Source organism: Salvia hispanica, chromosome 6, assembly GCF_029641045.1.
Source record: "Salvia hispanica isolate PSC_SH4W2 chromosome 6, Shi_PSC_v1, whole genome shotgun sequence".
NCBI classification, from domain to species: domain Eukaryota; kingdom Viridiplantae; phylum Streptophyta; class Magnoliopsida; order Lamiales; family Lamiaceae; genus Salvia; species Salvia hispanica.
Window position 1 is genome coordinate 22,600,126 of NC_142697.1, and position 20,930 is coordinate 22,621,055.

Here is a 20,930-nt window from a genome sequence, read left to right on the forward strand (position 1 = left end):
TTAAGTTCATAACATGGAGCATAAAAAGTCACGTTGAAAACCACGTTGATTTAATTGTGTCAAGTATGATAAAAGCCTCGTAAGTTAGTCAAATATAGTAATAAATATGCCATGGGAAATACCAAACAAAATGCAAAGTTCGTGATATTATATACCAATTTCAAAGTTCATGGGAAATACCAAATTTTGGGCAAAATTCATGGTTTTAGAGATCAATTTCCCATTTTTCAATGGAAAACTGGTAAGATATCTTATTCATCGCAAAGAACTCATACCCACAAGATCGGGAAATCATCTAGAGCATACTGTGTAGAAGAAAACTCAATAGAATTTGTCTTCAAATTTGTAGTAATGGTATTTGATGACACGTGTACGTAGAATTTTTGTTGTTGTGGAGTTCATAAATGCGTGTTTGCAAATTCAACTGCATTACAAGTATCTCCGAATGAGTTCATAAATGCATATTGCAATTGAAGTAGGAGTATAATGATTTCACGAAGAAGTTGCCATAATATCTTTTTGAATTAAAAAAAATAATCACCAATTCTATTTTTTATTAATAAATAAATTTAAATTTAAAGACCGTGATTAAGCCCGAAACATTTAACCTCACGTAATAATCACTTCAATATTCAATCTTGGGGAATAGTAGTACTAGCATTTAGAAGCATCGACAGTGTAAATGTGTAATTAGCAAAAATCTGTTAAGCTTAGTGAAAGCGACGTAAAATTAGCTGTAAAGATATTTTATAACAGTACATTAGATTTGTTTGAAAATCGCGATTTATTAATAATTAAAGTTAATAGCGACGAAATCCGAATGATGTGTACATCTTTTAAGAGAAGTGTTTTGTATTTTATTTTCTCGAAACGGTAATTTAAATGCAGCTGATCCATACAATATCATCAAATATGCATCCGCATTGGTTGGAATACATATACTTTCCCCCTTTCCAAAAATAGGAAATTTTAAAATGGCACATAGTTTATTATAAAATTAGTTATACAAGAAAGAAATAAAAAAAATATGTTAGTGAAAAATTATTCTCACCTCATAAAAGAAAATAAGTTTTTAAGAATTAAAAACTTTTATTTTTAAATAAACAGACCAGAAAAAAATTTATTTTTAAAAGTTAGAGGGAATATAATCTTCTTACAATAGATATAACATGAAAAGTTGTTTTATACAGATTGTCCGTAACACAGAAAAATAAATCCAAAAATAAATACTTACCAATTTTTAGACCGATGGATGTGTTTTCCATATATTTTCTTTTTTTTTAGTAATTTTATTTAATTCACTAAACTTTGATTTTATTAAAACTAGTATCACGTGCATCTACGTGCGATGCACGACCCATTCTCTTTTATTTAAACTTATTTTATACTGTAAAATGATTTTATAAATTCATAAAAATATCATTGTATGAAATCTGAAATCATAAATATATAAAATAAAAAATAATTATTAAAAAATATAAAATCAAACAAAAAAGAAAAAAACATATATACCCGAATGAGAAATAATATTGTTATTTCAAGTTCTAAACTCATATAACCAAATAAGTTTATAAACTAAAAATTGTACACAAATCACATATCATTTAAAACACTTTTAAATCTATACTACTCCCTCCATCCCACAAAAGATGTCACACTTGTGGGATGACACAGGATTTTAGGAGGTTTTGTTTTGTGTGTTAAATGGAGAGGGAAAATATAATTTTTATATTAATGTAAGAGAGAACTTTTTTCAAAAATGAAAATGTGACATCTTTTGTGGAACAAACTAAAAAGGAAAGTGTGATATCTTTTTTGGGACGGAGGAAGTACAAAAGATGTCACACTTTCCTTTTTAGTTTGTCCCACAAAAGATGTCACATTTTCATTTTTGAAAAAAGTTCTCTATAAAAATAATGTATAAATATTGTATAAATATATAATAGAAGATAGCCAAATCGATCAAAATAATGTATAAATATATAATAGAAGATAGCCAAATCGATCAAAATCATCAACAAAAATACAACAAAATAGCATGGAATATACAACCGATATGCATGCATTTAGCCGGAAAAAAAAAACTGGTTGCATACCCTAATAGTATTCCCGCATCGCCTACTTCCCGTGTAGCTACTATTATCCATACCACGTCCAGAAAAGACAAATGAATAAGAGCTACCACCAACATAATATTCATATAGAGCTACATGAAAAGTTTATACATTCGATACTTCACAATAGTATATGAAGAAAAGGAAAAAAAATCACATAATTAAGCTCGACACTTCAAAACATAAATCACTTCCACCATAAAGACCTGCAAAGAGAACAACATAAACAACACAAAGAAGAATTTGAAAAGGCCGTGTTCATGCACGACCGCAGCAAAGAGGGCCACCCCGTCAGCTACAAAGTACGAAATTATTTGTTCTTTCTCTAGCATCTCTAGTACTCAAAACTGTATTTGGAAGCACGACCAAAGAGTATAAATTGTAACCCTCCAATCTTGAACTTCTGCATCATTATAAAGCAAGAAACATATTTAAGAGTTAGAAAACCAATTAGGTTTTGTTTTCAAAAAGTATAAAGACATTATACACACTAAAAATGTCGAGAGTTTGAGAAAAAGGAAAATACTCTTGTAGTTGTGTAATTTCATCTACAATTCTATGTCCTTTATAGTCACAAAATAAGAACATAAGGAGTCATGGAATTAACACGACATAAATTATAAATTATAAGACAAGCCATGGAAAGAATAAAAATGGCATAATTGGAATGTAACCCCTCTTATTATTAAAGAAAACGTATTAAGTGCAATATTACTGCTAATTATATCACTAATCTAGTAACTATAGAAATTAAATAACCAACTAACACTTAATCACATGTTTTATATATTTTTAATTCATTTAATATCTATTTTAAATGACCATTTCCCAAAATACCCCTAAAATTCCTCTTATTTCCTTAAATATCTCCAAAATTCTCTTTTTATATATTGTAGAGATGTTTATGCTAAGGATACTAGATAAACAAATACAGGAAGCACAATCACGAGAATGATTTGAACACAAGAAGTAAATGTTGCTCCTAATAATCTTTGACGAACTAAACATCATCTCCCAATTCATTTTCCTACTAATGGGAAGTCACCTACTGAATAACGAATGTTGTGTCATCCCACCAATCCACCATATCTGAGTGAACTACAAAAATAGTCCTTGAACTATGCGTTTATCTTGCTAATAAACTTTGAACTTTCAAAATATTCTCAGACAACCCTGGACTAAGCGTTTATCTTGAAAATAGCCATTTATTCATTGTTGCGTGACGAAAATACCCTTTTGAGGGGTTTTAGAGGATTTGAGCAATTTGATCTTTTTACATTTTAAATATGATGTTATTTCAGTGATGTACTATATCTGATATTATTTCAAAATTATCATTCTTCTCCCTTTCGTCATCCTTCACTTTGTTTCTTTATTTCAATATTAGATTTAATTTTACAAAATTAAATTTTAAATTTTGATTTTTAAAATATCAATAAATTTTTTTAATTAAAACTATTAATTCATGGACACTATAAATATTGATTAAAACTGTTAATTTTTATTATTTAATATAATATTCAGCTGAATTGAAGAAGTACAGATTAATCATGATGGAAAAATAAGAGCTATTCTATTTAGCCTTCGTTCAGTTGTTATAATTGCTTATGATTAAATATTACTCCCTCCGTCCACGAATAGGAGTCCCGGTTGGCCATTTTCATCTGTCCGCCATTAGGAGTCCCGGTTAGACATTTTATCTTGAGAGTATAAAAAAATGACCCCATTGTTCCCTTAATTTAGAAGCTGCAATTAATTTTAATCCACTTTGATTGCAATTTCTCACTCTCTCTCTTAATGTTAGATTTCATTATAACAAAGAATAAAGCAAATAATAATATAAATGAGTCCCACATTCCACTATCACACACTTTAATTATTACACTCAAACTTTTCTTAAAATCCGCACCCAACTCAACCGGGACTCCTATTCGCGGACGGAGCGAGTATGAAGTTGACTAAAAAATTGATATATGAGAATTTTTGTTGAAAATTTCTAGTTAGTTTTGATTGTTTTCAAATTAATAAACGAAAATTATATTAGTCTTACATTAGATGCATATTTATTTCGGAATAAATCGTGTTATATGATCTATTTGTGATTAAAACTATTAAATATTGATTAAAACTAAGGCGTCGTCGTACCTTATTGATTAAATATTAGACACTATCAAATATTGATTAAAACTTTTAATTTGTTATTTAGTAGTAGTAATTTTAATAATTAACAAATTTATTGATATTTAAAAATTAAAAATTAAAATTTAATTTTATAAAATTGAATCTAATATTGAAATAAAGAAACAAAGTGAAGAGGATGGCAAAAGGGAAGAAGAAAATAATATCAGATTTATTACATCATTGAAATAATATCATATTTAAAATGTAAAAAGACCAAATTGCCCAAATCCCCTAAAACCCTTTCGTCACGAAACAGTGAAAAATGATAATTTTCGAGATAAACGCTTAGTCCAAAATTGTCTAAGGATATTTTGAAAGTCTAAGTTTCATTGACTAAATAAACGCATAGTCTAGGAACTATTTTTGTAGTTCACTCTTTATATTTTTGGAAGACCATAAGCTTATTTGTTCATTTAAAATTATAAAATGAATCTAAAAATGTGTCTAAAAATGTGATGCGACGAGTGAACATTTTTTTCTTATAAAAACTTGAGAAACAAAGGTTTATAGTCTAAATTAGATAGACGAATATTCGTCGCTCGTGGGCGCTATACACACTAATATTCCCTCTCAAATTTTCCTTCTCTTAGTCAATAGTCAACAAAATAAACTTGCTCACAGCCATTGTGGAACCTTCCAAGAAATTACAAACTTATCCATCACAATTTAATACACATCCATTTTTCTAATTGTATTTAGTAATATTTTATGTGATATTAACGTCATCTTATGATATTAAAGCAATATTCCATATAGTAAAATATCTGACGAAGTATTATCTGTAAAAATAAAAGGCGGCAATAGATAATCATTGATTTAATATAATGACATTATGTGAAGGTACCTAAAATAGAGTGAAACAGTCACATGATTGACGGCAAAAAGATTAAGTGTAGGTTGCCAAGGAAATTTCTTGACAACCAAATAAAGTTTAGAATGTAGATGGAGACAAATATGATTTCCATAGAATAATTGTGTGTCAAACTTCTACAGCAACATTTAATATTATTAAAAAAGTAATAGAAAACCAAACATAAATTTCCTTGTAACCAACCAACCACCCATATAAAATAACCCCTCATTTAATCAAATCTTCTCATCAATCCAATCTCCCCCTTTCTCTCTCTAAAATTTGAGAAATGCAAACTCAATTAGAAACCGAGATGAGCCGAGATTTCCTCACGCATCTGAAACTCAGCAGTGATGAAAAAGGCCAAGTTGATGTGAAATTTGAAGAAAATCAAGCTGATGTAGAAGAAGAAGAAGAAGTCGAAGAGGATGCGGAAGAAGAAGAAGAAGAGGAATTTTCGTTTATGTGTGGAGGAGCGAACACGTCGCCTATAGCGGCGGAGGATGCTTTCATCAATGGCCAGATCAAGCCGGTTTTCCCCTTGTTCAGCCGCGATTTGCTATTTTACGGCGAAGATCCCACCGCCTTGCACGATAATTTGGCGATGAGGCCTCCGGTGAAGGTGTTCGTGGAAACGGCTGGAGGTGCCACGTCATCGGCCGCCGGTCCGAGCTGCGACTGGTCGGACCGGAAGGCGGTCGAGGCGTCGCCTGAGGTCTGCAAAAAGAGCAACTCGACCGGGTTTTCTAAAATTTGGCGGTTCAAGGATTTGCTGGGGAGGAGCAACAGCGACGGCAGGGACGCTTTCGTCTTCCTGAACAACAGCCACGCGAAGGGAGAGGAGAAAAAGGAGGAGGCGGTGAAAGTGAGTGGAAAATCGAAGAAGGGGGGGAAGGTGAAAACGGCGCCGTTGTCGGCTCATGAAGTGTACTTGAAGAGTAAGGCGAAGGGGGAGGAGCGCCGGCGGTCGTATTTGCCTTACCGGCCGGAGTTGATGGGGTTTTTCACTAATGTTAATGGCGGATTAAGTAAAAACGTACATCCCTTTTAAGCATTCAGGGTTTTGCTAGTTTTTTAAATGTATATTGTTGTCTAGTTTCTAAGTATAATTCTATTTTAGTCCTATTTCATTTTTTGGTGTTTTATTGGCCATATATTAAAAAGATTTGTGGTCAGGAGTTACTGATACTAGAAGATCAATTAATTATTCATTCGTTGTAATTTTTAGACAACATTATATAGTGTATATGGGTTTGATTTAATTGTACTCCATGATACAAAATCAACTAAAATCCTCTTTGAAAAACTTTGAATTTATGTTAGCGGCAAATACTTCATTGTCAAGACTGTAAAAAGGAAAAAAGTTGGGCTATGGCAGGTCTCAAGTATTTATGAATTTATCAGTTAAAGTCAAAAAAGTTGAGAGACAATGGTGTATGAAATAAAGTTGTTTAATTCATATTAATTGGTGTTGAAAAAGAAATTATTGCAACAGTAGGAGCGCAAGTTTCTAGTGTGCACAATTGGACCTCTCTCACCAATTCCAACCATGAAAAGAAGATAAAATGAAGAAGATGATTAATTACATTAGGTGAGAAATGGTAACAACTTCTTTAATATTGAGGGCCCCAAACCCAACTTTGTTACCACCCATAAAAACTTAACACCCAAAACTAACTTTGCTTACCAACTACTCCAGGCTTCTTGATGCAATCAAATGTAAAACAAAAATCTCACCAAAAAAAGAAAATCACCTATGCACACACGTCAATATTTACAAGATACATGTGTGTATATTAAAAAGAAAAGAGATGGTATCTCATAACCAACACACCCTTTCACAAACAAACAGCCAACAACCCTTATCCCCCTATTATTTTATCTCAATAAAATAAGTAAGTTAGAAGAAGCCAAGTTGTGAGGAAGCATGATAAATTTAGGAGAAAAATATGTTGATTATTGTTGGAGGAAGAGATTGGTTTATTCTGTTGTCCACAAGCATTTTGCAGAACCTAATTGCAGAGTGCACATGGGCTGCCTTTTCTTCTCATGTTGAATGGTACCGTAGGGGCCGCCACCCCTTCCCTGCACAAAATACACTTGAATTGATTGCACATGTATGCTCAGTACAAACGACAATCATGCTCTACTTAACATTCTCCATATGCTAAACTCCACTTATCATCCATTAAACATCTGCATCATAGGAGTACTTAATAAACATAATCAGTTTATGTGCTTATATTAACGTGTATGTGGCGGTTCCATCAGATGGTGCATTGTGAATATGGAAGCCCCTCTCGACATTCTTCGATGAAGTTCGTTCCATTCCATCCGGCTCAGCTAGCTTCAATAAAACGCATTGTCTGAATTACTTCAGATGCATCAAGTGTTAGTAACAGATCATGTTTGTATGTTGGTGTAGACTACAAGTCTTTAAAACCATGAACTCGACTCATAATATGATTGTTCATAATACTTATACTAGTCGATGATGGTTAAAATTAAGAATATATGAAGCATATCCAATAGACAGCTTTAAGGTATAGGATGGAACAAACAAAGAACCATTTACATATATAGCTGCATAGAAACTAATACTATATGCTAAGCTCCAACTAAACCTGAGAAGAAAGAAGGCTGGACAACTTACATGGAAGCATCCAATAGGAAATAAGGCTTTTTCATGTTGTATGGCACATATATCCTCCTCATTTACCGCCTGAAACCAACAAAAAAGAAGAGAAATATACAAGGTTGATGTGCTAGGAAATGGAGTTAGACTCCTGCATTGATATTATCAAAGCAGTAACATAAAAAGTCCATTGCTGCAAAATTCAGGGTACAAGTAAATTTCAAATTACAAGTTCAGGCTTTGAAGTCATTCCATAATATCCCGAGATGAATGTTGAATCAGAAACTACGAAACATGAAATAGCATTCCACAAAGCCTATGATATAAATAGACCGCTAGGAAAAGGTTGTGCCTAAGACCATTGGGTTAGTCATATTATACAAAGCTTTAATGAGGAACTCAACTTAGGTTTCATAGGGAGAGAAGGACAAGAAAGAAAGTACTAGTACTGATTAAATTGAACATCTATCAATAAGAACAAAATGCCCAAAGACAAGGCCAACTGGCTGTGGAAAACATACTAGGCAGAAAATCTAAGTTTCAGTTTCACTATCTTGACAAAGATGGTTCATAATTTTGAACCTTCATCAACAATGGGGCATAATACAGTTATTCATAGTCTGGAAATTTGGTATTTGGTTGCTCATTACACAATATAATGCCAATCCTCATATTATCAAACATAACATAATCAGATTTTGACTAACAAGGAAAGCACCAAGAACTCCACATGTTTCGAGATTCTTTTTTCGTATTTTCACAATGGAAAAAATCCAAACACAATGATGGAACTACACATTGAAAAACATCCTCAATCAAACTCCTGACTGATGATATTTCACACACAAAGCATCTGTTATGAGTGAATTACATAAGATTGTATTTAGAACTGAAGCATTTTGGACTTAAATGATTCAATAATACAGAATTTTGGATTTTTAATTATGATCATAATACTATTATGGACTCTCTTACCCTGTGTATACCTCTGAGATGTTTAGAAGCTTATTGCTCTTGGCTTGAGTAGTTTCCGCGAGACATCTGGTCTATGAGGAGGAAGCTGCAGAAAGGATGCCCCTGGGGATAGAGAGGACTTTGTAACAGGATGAGCATCAACCTGGCAACAAATTCCACCATCCATGGAGCTGCCTAAGTTGCCATTTGCCAACAAACTCTATTACTATTAAATATGCTGAATATCACAAAAAAACTAGATTAAAAGCATTTATGACTAACTTGTGACAAATTGGGAGATAAAAAAAGGCATTCGAAGGTTCTTACATAAGGTTAACTTGAGACTGTAAACAAGTTCTTAGAGAGCAAAACAATGAGAATAGCATCAATCCCCGCCAGTCAAATAATTTCTGACTAAGGATACATGCAGTAATATTCTGTGGATAATAATATAACAACAAGAAGAAACTACTTGTGATATCCCTCTCCATTAAACTAGATAGAGGGTGTGGGTTGGAAATCTTAATTCTCTAGGATTTGTATGTTAATATACTATGCTGCAAAGTGCAAAGTTAACTCGGCACTGCAGCAAGTAATTGCTATACATTCTACCGACACCTATGGGGTTAGGTTCGACTTTACTGTGTCGGTGCTGAGAAACACATCACTAAATATCTTCATCTTTGCAGACCAAATCTTGTCCGATTTCGCAGGATTGTTCCATAAATTGATGTGTGATATCTGTAAATCCATTTTTCTTGTAGTTCATAAAAGCTCCCAGTGCCCCAAGAAACCCTTCGTGCCGCAAAAATAGAGCTTTTGCTTCACCTTTCGACCTGAAAATTATGCAATGGTTTTTCAGAGAATCAAAATCCACAAGTGATCATTTAAAACATACAAAGATAACTATTTATAGCAAGGGATCAATGAAGATGGCAATTGGATTTTCCTTATGAACATCATACTATGTTTTATTTGAGCAGAAAAGCAGGTCACTACCAGAAATTAACTGCAACTGAAAGTGTGTCCATTGTGTATGCATGTCCTCGAATGAAAAATCCTCCGAAAAATATCCTCTTCAATCCAAAACGTAATGCGTTCAAATAAGCAATCTGACATTGGCAAATAGAGGAAACAGTTAAAACACAAGTATACCTCAAAACCAACATGACATGCTAAAATGATGCTAAACAGATACAAAAAAATGTTTACCCACAGCTTTCTAGGTGTAAAATAGCCGCTTTCATTTGACTGACCTGTCCAATATTGTTTGAGATCATTCTTAGTAGGGACCTGGCTACATCCTCAGGTCTGTAATCATCAAGCTCTTTGTTTGCAGATATTGCCTTACCGAAGCTAGAAGCAATTGTCGTTGACGTAAGACCAATCTGAAATAATTAAACAGAAGTAGATATTGTCATACAGCCTACATGGCCACTCTTCTGAAAGTTACAAGATTCTCACACGAGAGGATGCAATATATTGTTAAAGCACTCACTTCAAATACAGATTACTGAATTTACTTTGTCGTACTGAAATTTCTAGACACTGATTGAAACAAATAAAGAAGGACATCGAGGAGATGAGGACATGCACTCAAGGAAATATACCTTCGAGTAATCTGTTCCACCATATATGTCTCCAACGAGCATGTCTATCACTCTGTTATTTCCTTGGCGACTCAGTTCTAACAGCTCATCAAAACTGTAACCATAAATGATCATGAGGCAAATTATGTGGTACAGTAAATTGCACCACAAAAAGGGTCTAAGAGCAACCTTTGGCACTTGGTCAAAAGTCTTCCCAAACCCCAGAATGTGCCACCACCAACACTTGTTCCACTGACTCGCTCAAAATTGTTGTCGCCATCCACCTAAATTCACATGGAAAGATAATATAAGATGTTACATGAAGGAACTAAAACCTTTCAAATTCTCATACACGTGCAAAAGATGCAACAGAGTCATGTCTGCTATAGAATACTCCCTCCGTCCCCTATTAGGAGTCACTCTTTGACCGGGCACGGGTTTTAAGAAATGTAAAGAAAAGTTAGTTGAAAAAGTTAGTGGAATGTGGGAACCATTTTTTTTATATTGGTTTTATAATAAAATGTGAGTGAATTGAGTTAGTGGAATGTGGGACCTACTTACTATTTATGGTAAAAATGAAGTGTGACTCTTAATTGGGGACAGATCGAAATGGAAAAGTGTGACTCTTAATGGGGGACGGAGGGAGTAATAAATTAACAATCATAATATGTACAAGGAGTAACAGATCAATGTATTCCGTTAACTAGATGATATCTTTCATACACCGAGTTATTCAGAAAAAAGTACGTATTTTTATCAAATCAAATATAGCTTTGGCTAGTTGTAGATAGCAACCTTTATTCTAAAACATGAAAAGCAAAGGGCGAGGAGAAAAAGAACAAGATAGAGTGAAACAGAATAAGGTTACCTTGATCATGCTGACTCCAGATCCCACAGTAACTAGGAGATAAGGGTACAGATCTTTGTGGTTGATCTGGACATAGTCCTTCTGGTCATCCATATAGGTAAATGCTTCATGGTTCACTGCCTAACCAGTATAAGTAAAATGTAAACTTCATATGCAAGACTAATTAACAAGATGCACAGCAGAAGGGCCTATAGGCAATGAAACAAAATAGACAACAAAGGAACTTGAAGTATTTGTAAAAATTGTAATCTGGAGGGTAACGAAATATGATGACTCCTTGGTAGGCATCTATCCTTATTAAAGGACATGAAAATGTTTCAAATTGGTGTTGTACCCTAAACAGAGATTAGAGACAGAATTGCTCATAAAAAAATATCAAAGGAGATTAGATGATATAATATGAACTGCAGTAAAAGAGTCACCCAGAGCTAATGAAGAACGTAGAAAATTCAAGATTGTAGCATTAAATGGTCTATACCTTAAGCAGGAAATTGGCTCCAGCAACAAGGCAGCTCATTTCATCTACCTTGTCCAGAACAATACCTAGCTTTTCTTTGAATAAATCAGCAAACTTAAATGCCCCCCCACCCGTGGCCTTCAGAAACACAATCAATCAGATTATCAGTTCATATATCTAAGTGCCAAGACAAAATTATATGCTTGACTTGAAACTAATCTGCTGTCTACACATTACATGATCAATTGAATAAGGGAAGTAAGGATAGGAAAAATATCCTCCAGTTCAGGTCCATGATAGAAAGATATTCAGATCTATATCCCATTCTTATTATAGCAGAAAGAGGTAAAAACAAGCTACAACTGGCAGAAACTATTTATTACTCCAGTTAATTCATAATTTTTGTTTCCAATTCACTAAAATGATTTTCTCATTATGTTTTTAAATTACAAAAAATAAACATCTTTAGAAACCATATCAACTCATTAAATATCTGGAGACTAACTAGAAGAAACCTACTTTGTTTCAGGACAACGCCATGACAAAAAGGACATTTTCTAATTATCTAATTGGCATTATTAAAAAAATTACCTTAATAATAATTTCCTCACTGGCAAGGTCCTTATCACCCTGACCACCTGGATTCAGAGAGACTGTGAGAAGGCAGAAATATGCAATACTACTGTACAGGACTCACAAGCCTCTAAGAAGGCATATAAGTATGCAGAAATACAGAGAAAACTGTTCAGCTAAACATGCATGATTATCTACAGGGTTGAACAACCCCAAAACGGTTGCTCATAATCTTGATGTTACATCTAGCATCTCATACATCTTTTCAATATGTACCAAAGAAATTTGAATGCTTAAAACTAGTGAACACGCATGATTACATAATGTATCAATAACTCCAAAATGGCTGTGCATAGTCTTGACGTTACATCTAGCATCTCATTAAGCTAATAAATATGTACCAGACACATATTTGCAATTGCATGCTCGCAAATAGTAAACATAACACATAACCATGTGATGTAAATCATGAAAATATTTTCCCATTCATATTCCCTGTAAGAATAGGAAAATTATGTTCCAGCTATCTTGATCCTTGGAGTATAATGGGAAATTAGCAGTTAAACAAATTTAGCCCGATTCACAAATTCATTGCATTACCATCTCATCACAAGCAGATCATAGCAGAATAACATTACAATCATTTTCCAAAGCTACAATAATGCACTGAAGGAGCAGGCAGAAAGGCACCGTTTGTACATACGACATAGTATAACATAAATGCATAAATTACATATCTTGATGCATCGATCATCATATAAAAGTTTGTTTGTTTACCATTATTTTGAAGGTGCTTAGAAGATATGAACTTGATGCATTCATCGATTTTGCTTGTTTCAAACTTCAGAAAGTGAAGCTTCCCTCTTAGGCCATTATGATTGGAGGTTCCAATGGATGTGTTAGTTCCATCCTTTAAATAGCTGTCTTTCTTATCATCAGAGGAGGAGCTACTGCCACTTGAGAAGTAAACCATCTTTATTAAAGAACCTACAAATAATAAATGAAAGATTTAATGCAAGTCTTGACTGGTCAATCAACTAACTATTACAAACGTTAGATATTATGTATCTCCAACGCTGACAGGTAGAGCTTTACAATCCCGCAATGTATAGTTTTCACCAAGCAGAGGGATAAATGATCCTTAATCCAATAATATAACTTGAACTAATCTAATTATATGAAGCAAAAATAAAATGTAGTATAGTTTTTTCAAGCAGAATGATAATTAGTCTTCAATCCAGTTCCAAAATCCCAACTAAGCTTATATCTTGCGCTGTAATCAGCTAACCAGAATTAAAACTTGAAGGTAAAGAGGACCACAAAGGCACAAAGAAAGAAAGTTTGATTTCACCAAACCATTGAAAACAAAAGGTCGAATTAACATTCCTTTTAAAGTTTCAAGAAAGACCCCACTTGAAAATTTTGCTTTTTAAACAGCAATCGCCCAAATCACAACCGAAAATGGGAAAACAATACGATAGCGCAACAAATCAATTAAAAGAATAATTGCATTTGCGAAGAAACGATTTAGCAATTAAACAGACAATTACCTCCTATATCAAGAGAAAGATGCGAGACACCATCTCGATCACATGACTTGAATTCCCTCTCTCCCATATTCGGTGCTTCAGCTCCAACACTCTCCATCCCCTTCACGGCTATCACTATAAATCCGCCTTGTTGCGTTGAATTGGACCAAATTCGAATGCGTAGAGAATCCGGGTACTGACTTCATGATTTATACATAGAAAACAGGACCGATTGTCAACTATCGCTGCAGAGTCAAACCCACCTAAAAGCAGAGAAATCTAATGAAGTGGGGACATCCCTTTTCACCAAAATTCGATTTTTATTCATTTATGATATGCTTTATAAGAGCATCTTCAATGGCGGATGTCGCGGTAGGACGTCGCGGAAGTTCTATCGGACGTCCGTCACTGTGAACAAAATGGTAGGACACACCCGTCCCATTTGCCCGTCGGATGGGCTCGGACATCCGCCCGACGTCCGACCGTATGTCCGCCACGGTGGCGTGGGTTGGACGTCCGATTAAATTTTATTTTATTTTTTTTTTTTTGTTTTAAAAACTCTATAAATAGGGCCCGTTGAACTTCATTTCATTCACACCACTTATGTTGACAAGTTTCTCTTCTAAACTCTATTTTCAAGTGTTTCTAGAATGGCTAGTAGTCGTGCGGGTGGTAGTGGCGGAGGCGCTAGTGATAGTGATAGTGAGGATGAATTGGATGTTGCTATGGACGGGGCGATTGATCGATTGCTACGGCATAGGCAGCAACGGCGGCAGTACCTCGGCCGATACATCGCTGATGTACCCCGGGACCACATTGCTGCATATATGCGGTTGTATGAGGACTATTTCGCTCCGCAGCCGCGTTTTGGGGATGCCTTATTCCGGCGACGTTTTAGGATGCATCGTCCGCTGTTTATGCATATCGTGGGTGCTTTAGAGAGAAGATACGAGTATTTCAGGATCAGGGAGGATGCGGCTGGCAAACCCGGACACACGCCCTTACAGAAGTGCACTGCCACAATCAGACAACTGGCGTACGGAGGCCCGACCGACATGTTCGATGAGTACCTACACATTGGTGAGTCATCAGCCGTCGAGTGTCTGCAGAATTTTTGCGCGGGCGTTAGAGCGATATTCGAGGATCGCTATCTTCGGAGTCCGAGCCCCGTAAACTGCCAGCAGCTGATAAATATGCACAGATCAATGCACGGGTTCCCTGGGATGTTGGGCATCATAGATTGTATGCATTGGGAGTAGAAGAACTGCCCCTCCGCATGGAAAGGGATCCACACTTCTGGCTTCAAAGCCAAGCATCCCACGATGATCCTTGAAGCCGTAACTGACTACCGGTTGTGGATATGACATGTTTATTTTGGAGTCGTCGGGTCGAACAACGACCTCAACGTCCTCCAATCGTCGCCCCTGTTCAACGATCAGTGCAATGGCGTTGGTCCCGCCATCAGTTTCGTCGCCAACGGCAACCAGCACAATATGAGATACTATTTGGCGGATGGGATATACCCAAACTAGCCCGTCTTTGTGAAGACGATCAAACATGCGGTCGGACCAAAGAAGTCCTACTTTGCGAGCCGTCAGGAGGCAGCGCGCAAGGATGTTGAGCGGGCATTTGGTGTGCTCCAGAGTCGATGGGCGATGGTGAAGGGTCCTTCACGGATGTGGTATATTCCCAACATCGGCGACATCATGTACGCATGTATCATTTTGCACAACATGATTGTCGAAAGTGAAGGTGACGAACTGACTCAGTGGACCAACGAAGATGATATGGGTGCCGGTCCAAGCCACATCGTGGCCAGCGCGAATGTGAACATGGGGGTACCTCATGGAGAGGTTGAGCGGTTGCGCGCATTTGCCGACATGCGGCAAAGAGATGCCCATATTCGACTTCAGAAGGATATAATCGAAGAGGTTTGGACGCGGAGGGGTGGGCGTTGATGTGGTTATTTTTTTTATTGACTATGTAATTTTTTTTTCCGAATAATGTATGTTTTTTTTAATGAAATATTCGCTTTTCCCCGTTCGTATTCGTGTCGAAATTTTAATTCCGTAAATTGAATAATTGTGAATTTAATTTTATTGCGGGAAGTCCGAGTGGGAAGTCCTAGTGATGACGTGGCAGGAATTTTTTGTGAGAAGTCCTAGTGGAAGTCCTAGTGGGAAGGACGCCACCAGAGATGCTCTAAGTTAGATGGAAATTGGAAAGGATAGCGGAGTAACAGTGTCAGAGAAGAGGCATTGTGAGGAAGGGCATTGGTGAAACAAAATTACTAACTTTTACGCTGTGAATGTAATGAATATCCTCGACTATGGATATGTATATATGCATAGGGTAGTGATAAAATGCAAACTAATATATTGTACAAACTCAAAACTCCTCAACACAACTTTAACACAGTTTCAATACAATATCAACACAGTGTAAAATTTCAGGACTTTAATGTCAACACAGTATCAACACAATATCAACCCAACATCAATCATTGACTACCGTTGAAATTCTGTTGACATTTTCCCGTTGATGCTTTTTTGTGATCTGTTGATATTTTTCAATGGTCCAGATCATAATTTTGAGTTTGTACAATATTTAGAGTTTTCATTTGATCACATTCTTATATGCATATATATACACACAAGAAAATGATCAATACAAAATTTTATCTTGATTTGAAATCCATACCAAATCATGATCATGAAATTTGACACTCTAATGGTCAACAATTAAAAAAAATACGGAGGATCATTATAAAGCAGTTTTAGGTTATCTTATAATTTTCGAGATTAAGGTCATGCTAAGATCATTTTAGGTCATACTTACTATAATAACCTAATAACAAACTAACCATGACCTAAAAACGACCTCAGTATGCTCGTTTCTGCATCACTTTCTTTTTATATACTCCATCCGTCTCATTAAATATGCAATATTTGTTTTTCGGCACAAGTTTTTATGTAGTGTTGTTTTGTGAGTTAATGAAAAGAGAGTAAAGTAAGGGTAAAAATAAAGTAGAGAGAGTATTTCAATTTGTAGAAACGTTTCATTTTTAACGGGACAAACTAAAAAGGAAAATATTTCATTTCTAATGGGACGGTGGGAGTATAAATTAGGTTGCGATTTTATAAGGAAATAGATAGGGAGGACCAGAGTTTACAGCTGATTAATAACATGAAATTATTTTTCATAGGCCAAAACTTCAGGTAATTGTGAGATAGACTTTATCTACCAAACACCTTACCAAAAATTTGAGTTTATTTATAAAAAAAATGAGTACTACTACAGTACTACTACTACACTGACGGGTTTGAATCGCGGGCTTCTAGTTTGAAATGGGTCAAATTTAAGATGACTAAATCTTAAAAAAGAATAAAGGATATCAAAAACTCTTGCAATATGAATATAACTGCCCACAATGTGTTTACGCACCAAATAAAACAATGAAAATAGCTAAGGGCAAGGCTGATCGCCCCGGAAAACGATAGAGGGTGCCTTGGAATGTGGTGAAGAGCGGTGGCAGATCAACGGAAGAGAAGAGCAGCAGCTCCGAGCCCATGAGCTCCGCAGTGAGCGCTGCATCGTCGCGGATCAGAGCGACTCGGAGGCGGTCTCGTGGTAGGCCGCCGACGGGAAAAAGAAGAGCGCGATTCGAAACTCTTGGGCCACACCGACTCCCTCGGAACCTTGGTGGAAACACAGGCCTTCAAACCGTCAAATACTCCACAAGTAAATTCCAAGTCAGAGTAAACCACAAAACGCCCCGCCCAAGACGACCGAATCACAGGCTGCGTTGGGTATTCGCAGGGACAATTAGGCTTATAATCACCACCACGAGATTCTTCCCCAATTCCACATCCATAACCATACCACTCGTGGCTCCACAAAATAACCGTTGGAGCCATCTTCATTTTCTTGGATTTTTGGCTGGAACTCTTACTCTCCTCCTCGTTGGAATTGGAAGCAGAAGCAGAAGCAGAGTATCATTTTCTTTTCCTGCAGCTTCTTGCTTTCAATTGGCTCTCACAAGATCCACACGACGAGTAATTCGTATTCTCCATGCTCTCTCTCTATATATGGTTTTCCTCACGAATTAATTCTCTCAATAAAATTTATCGCAATTCTGTGTATCTGGTTTCCTCTAGAATTTTGAATATGCGCGCTCGCTCTCTCTCTATATATAGATGAAATAACCCTAACTTTGACTGGTCTTTGAAAGGAAAGTGATCTGTTGCTAGATCTTGGAAAGGAAAGTGGTGTGTGGCTAAATCTTGGAAGGCAAGAAATCACACATCTACGAAATTAATTAAGCCAACGGTATCAAGATGCATTTAATTACACCCACTGTCCTACTCATTTTCTCAGTTCCAGTATATTTTCTCATTTATCAAAGTATAACTCAAACTTTGAAATTCATGTTTTATGCCCGACCTTTATTGATTGAATAAAATCTTTACAATTTTTAAAGATATATATATATATATATATATATATATATAGTCTAACTAATTTTAAGTGTATAACTAGAGAATAAATCTCAGCCACATATCTTAATACTCCAAATTAATCCTATGGTTTAAACAAACTTTCAAATTTTTATGAGAAAATACTTGTCTAAGGGCATTTTTGGAATTCAATATTTCAACATGAATTAATCAAATTTATAATCATCCATCGTGAGTTTATCGTCAAAATCTTCCCAAATCATTCTCCAATCTGAACCAAATTTAGCTTAGGATTTCTTCCAAAAATATGAAATTCCCGATCTGAATCAAATTCAAGCGCGATTTCTCAGATCTGAACCAAATTCAGCTTCGTTCTGATTGAATTCAAGCGCGATTTTCTCAAATCTGATTGGATCGATCAGCGCGAATTAGTTTGGATCGATCAGCGTGATTTGATTCTGATTGAATTCATCACAACTGATCAAATTCGCTCCGGATTAACCAACGCAATTTGATTCCTTCATCGCGACGTCTGGACTCCTTCAAATGGATTCAATTCCGATACATTCATCGGAAGATTATTTCGATTCTGATTCCTCTTCATCGGGAGAGGAAGGAGAAACTGAATCTAAAGGTAATTATCAATTATTATCAATTAAGTGTTGTTGCTCAGCATGATTAGATCGTGTATGATGTGAAAAAACGTTAGAGTGAACTATATGTGACGAACAGTGAAGTAAATATGCTCTATATTGAAGTAAATATTGTTTGTATTGAAGTATATTATTCATTACAGTGAAGTATAACATAATTAAAGTGAAGTATTCCAGTGTTAGCGTAAAGTGTTTGTGATTCATGGTTAAAGTGAAGTAAAACATGGTTAGAGTGAAGTATTCATGTGTTATAGTGAAGTGTCTGTCATCTATGATTGTAGTGCTCTGTTTTTCCATTCAGTGAAGTAAAACAAGGTTAGAGTGAAGTAAAACATGGTTAGAGTGAAGTAAAAAATGGTTAGAGTGAAGTGTCTGTCATCTATTCTTGCAGTGCTTTGTTTTTCCATTTCAGTGAAGTAAAACATGGTTAGAGTGAAGTATTCTAGTGTTATAGTGAAGTTTCTGTCATCTATGATTGTAGTGCTCTGTTTTTCCATTCAGTGAAGTAAAACATGGTTAGAGTGAAGTAAAACATGGTTAGAGTGAAGTAAAACATGGTTAGAGTGAAGTGTCTGTGTAGTGCTTTGTTTTTCCATTTCATTGATGTAAAACAAGGCTAGAGTGAAGTATTTGTCATCTATGCTTGTAGTGCTTTGTTTTTCCATTTCAGTGATGTAAAACATGTTTAGAGTGAAGTATATTTTTGCTCACAGTGAAGTATATTTTTCTTACAGTGGTTTATGTACCAAAATGCCCCGATGATTTGAAACCAAAAATTGGACAAAGTTTCATAACCCTTGATCGTGCATTGGACTTCTACAACAATTATGCTCGATATGTTGGGTTTGACACCCGTAAGAAGGGATCAAAAAAGGAAAAAGATGTCATTACTTGGATTTATGTGGTGTGTAGCCGAGAAGGTACAAAGCAAAGAAAAAATGAACAACATGAGGTGAAACGCAAGCGTTCTTCTATTAAGTGCTTTTGTAATGCTAAAGTGTCTTGGAAGTTTTTTATGGGTGTTGGTTATGTTATACAAAGTTTTGTTGAAGAACATAATCACGAGATGGTTGAGGAACGCCATAAGCGTTTTATGAAGTTGAACCGCAATTTGGATTTAGTCCATCAGAAATTCATACTTGATTGCGCTAATGCAAATATCGGTCCAACTTTAAGTTTTAGCTTACTCAAGGAAGTACTTGGTGGATTAGATTATGTAGGGTGTACTGTTTTAGAAGTACGCAACTACAGACGCGACCTTAGAGCATACGTGGAAGGAGCTGATGCACAAATGCTATTAAATGAGATGCGCAGGAAAAAGGAACTTTGTGGAGCATTTACATATGAATTTGAGGTCAACTCAAAGGATAGACTGACACGTTTGTTTTGGTGTGATCCAACTGCCAAGAGAAATTATCATATGTATGGTGATATTGTTTCTTTTGATACGACATACTCAACAAATAGGTACGTGCACACTAATTACATTCACATGCCTTGTTCTTTATTGAGCATTTAGTGAACTACAATAAGCTTACAGTGAAGTATATTGAGCATGGCTTATATTGTACTGTTTTTATTCATTTTAGTGAAGTATAATGAACATTTAGTGAACTACAATATTTGCTTACAGTGAAGTGTATTGTGCATGCTTGTATTGCTTTGTTTATCCAGTTCAGTGATGTAAAACATGCTTGTAGTGAAGTATTCCAGTGTTAGAGTGAAGTGTCTGTCATCTATGATTGTAGTGCTTTGATTTTCGATTGCAGTGAAGTAAAACAAGGCTAGAGTGAAGTATTCCAGTGTTAGAGTGAAGTGTCTGTCATCTATGATTGTAGTGCTCTGTAATTCCATTTCAGTGAAGTAAAACATGGTTAAAGTGAAGTGTCTGTCATCTATGATTGTAGTGCTTTGTTTTTCCATTTCAGTGAAGTAAAACAAGGCTAGAGTGAAGTATTCCAGTGTTAGAGTGAAGTGTCTGTCATCTATGATTGTAGTGCTCTGTAATTCCATTTCAGTGAAGTAAAACATGGTTAGAGTGAAGTAAAACAAGGCTAGAGTGAAGTGTCT

The 20,930-nt window shown here is 35.4% G+C and overlaps 2 protein-coding genes across 20 annotated transcripts; one reads left to right on the forward strand and one right to left on the reverse strand.

Annotated features, from left to right (window-relative positions):
- The first annotated feature begins 5,367 nt into the window (after positions 1-5,367).
- On the forward strand, positions 5,368-6,275 carry LOC125206396 (uncharacterized). Its single transcript, XM_048105654.2, has one exon. The coding sequence runs from the start codon at positions 5,435-5,437 to the stop codon at positions 6,194-6,196; it is 762 nt and encodes a 253-aa protein (XP_047961611.2). The 5' UTR covers positions 5,368-5,434; the 3' UTR covers positions 6,197-6,275.
- A 1,017-nt stretch (positions 6,276-7,292) lies between these two features.
- LOC125205568 (pantothenate kinase 1-like) lies at positions 7,293-14,060 on the reverse strand. 19 transcript variants are annotated; one of them, XR_016132787.1, is made up of 12 exons: positions 13,772-14,057; positions 12,999-13,208; positions 12,240-12,286; positions 11,670-11,786; positions 11,192-11,311; positions 10,513-10,607; positions 10,345-10,438; positions 9,991-10,122; positions 9,734-9,846; positions 8,767-9,570; positions 7,799-7,867; positions 7,293-7,492 (listed from the first exon to the last, which is right to left on the reverse strand). XR_016132787.1 is itself a non-coding variant. In XM_048104597.2 (10 exons), exons 1-10 carry the CDS (start codon positions 13,866-13,868, stop codon positions 9,402-9,404), a joined length of 1,194 nt encoding a protein of 397 aa, XP_047960554.1. In that variant the 5' UTR covers positions 13,869-14,057; the 3' UTR covers positions 7,293-9,401. The 19 variants fall into 19 exon arrangements, 2 of the variants coding, with proteins under 2 accessions (XP_047960554.1, XP_047960555.1); XR_016132786.1 differs by having other exon boundaries at positions 7,293-7,511; XR_016132783.1 differs by having other exon boundaries at positions 7,293-7,519.
- Positions 14,061-20,930: the final 6,870 nt, after the last annotated feature.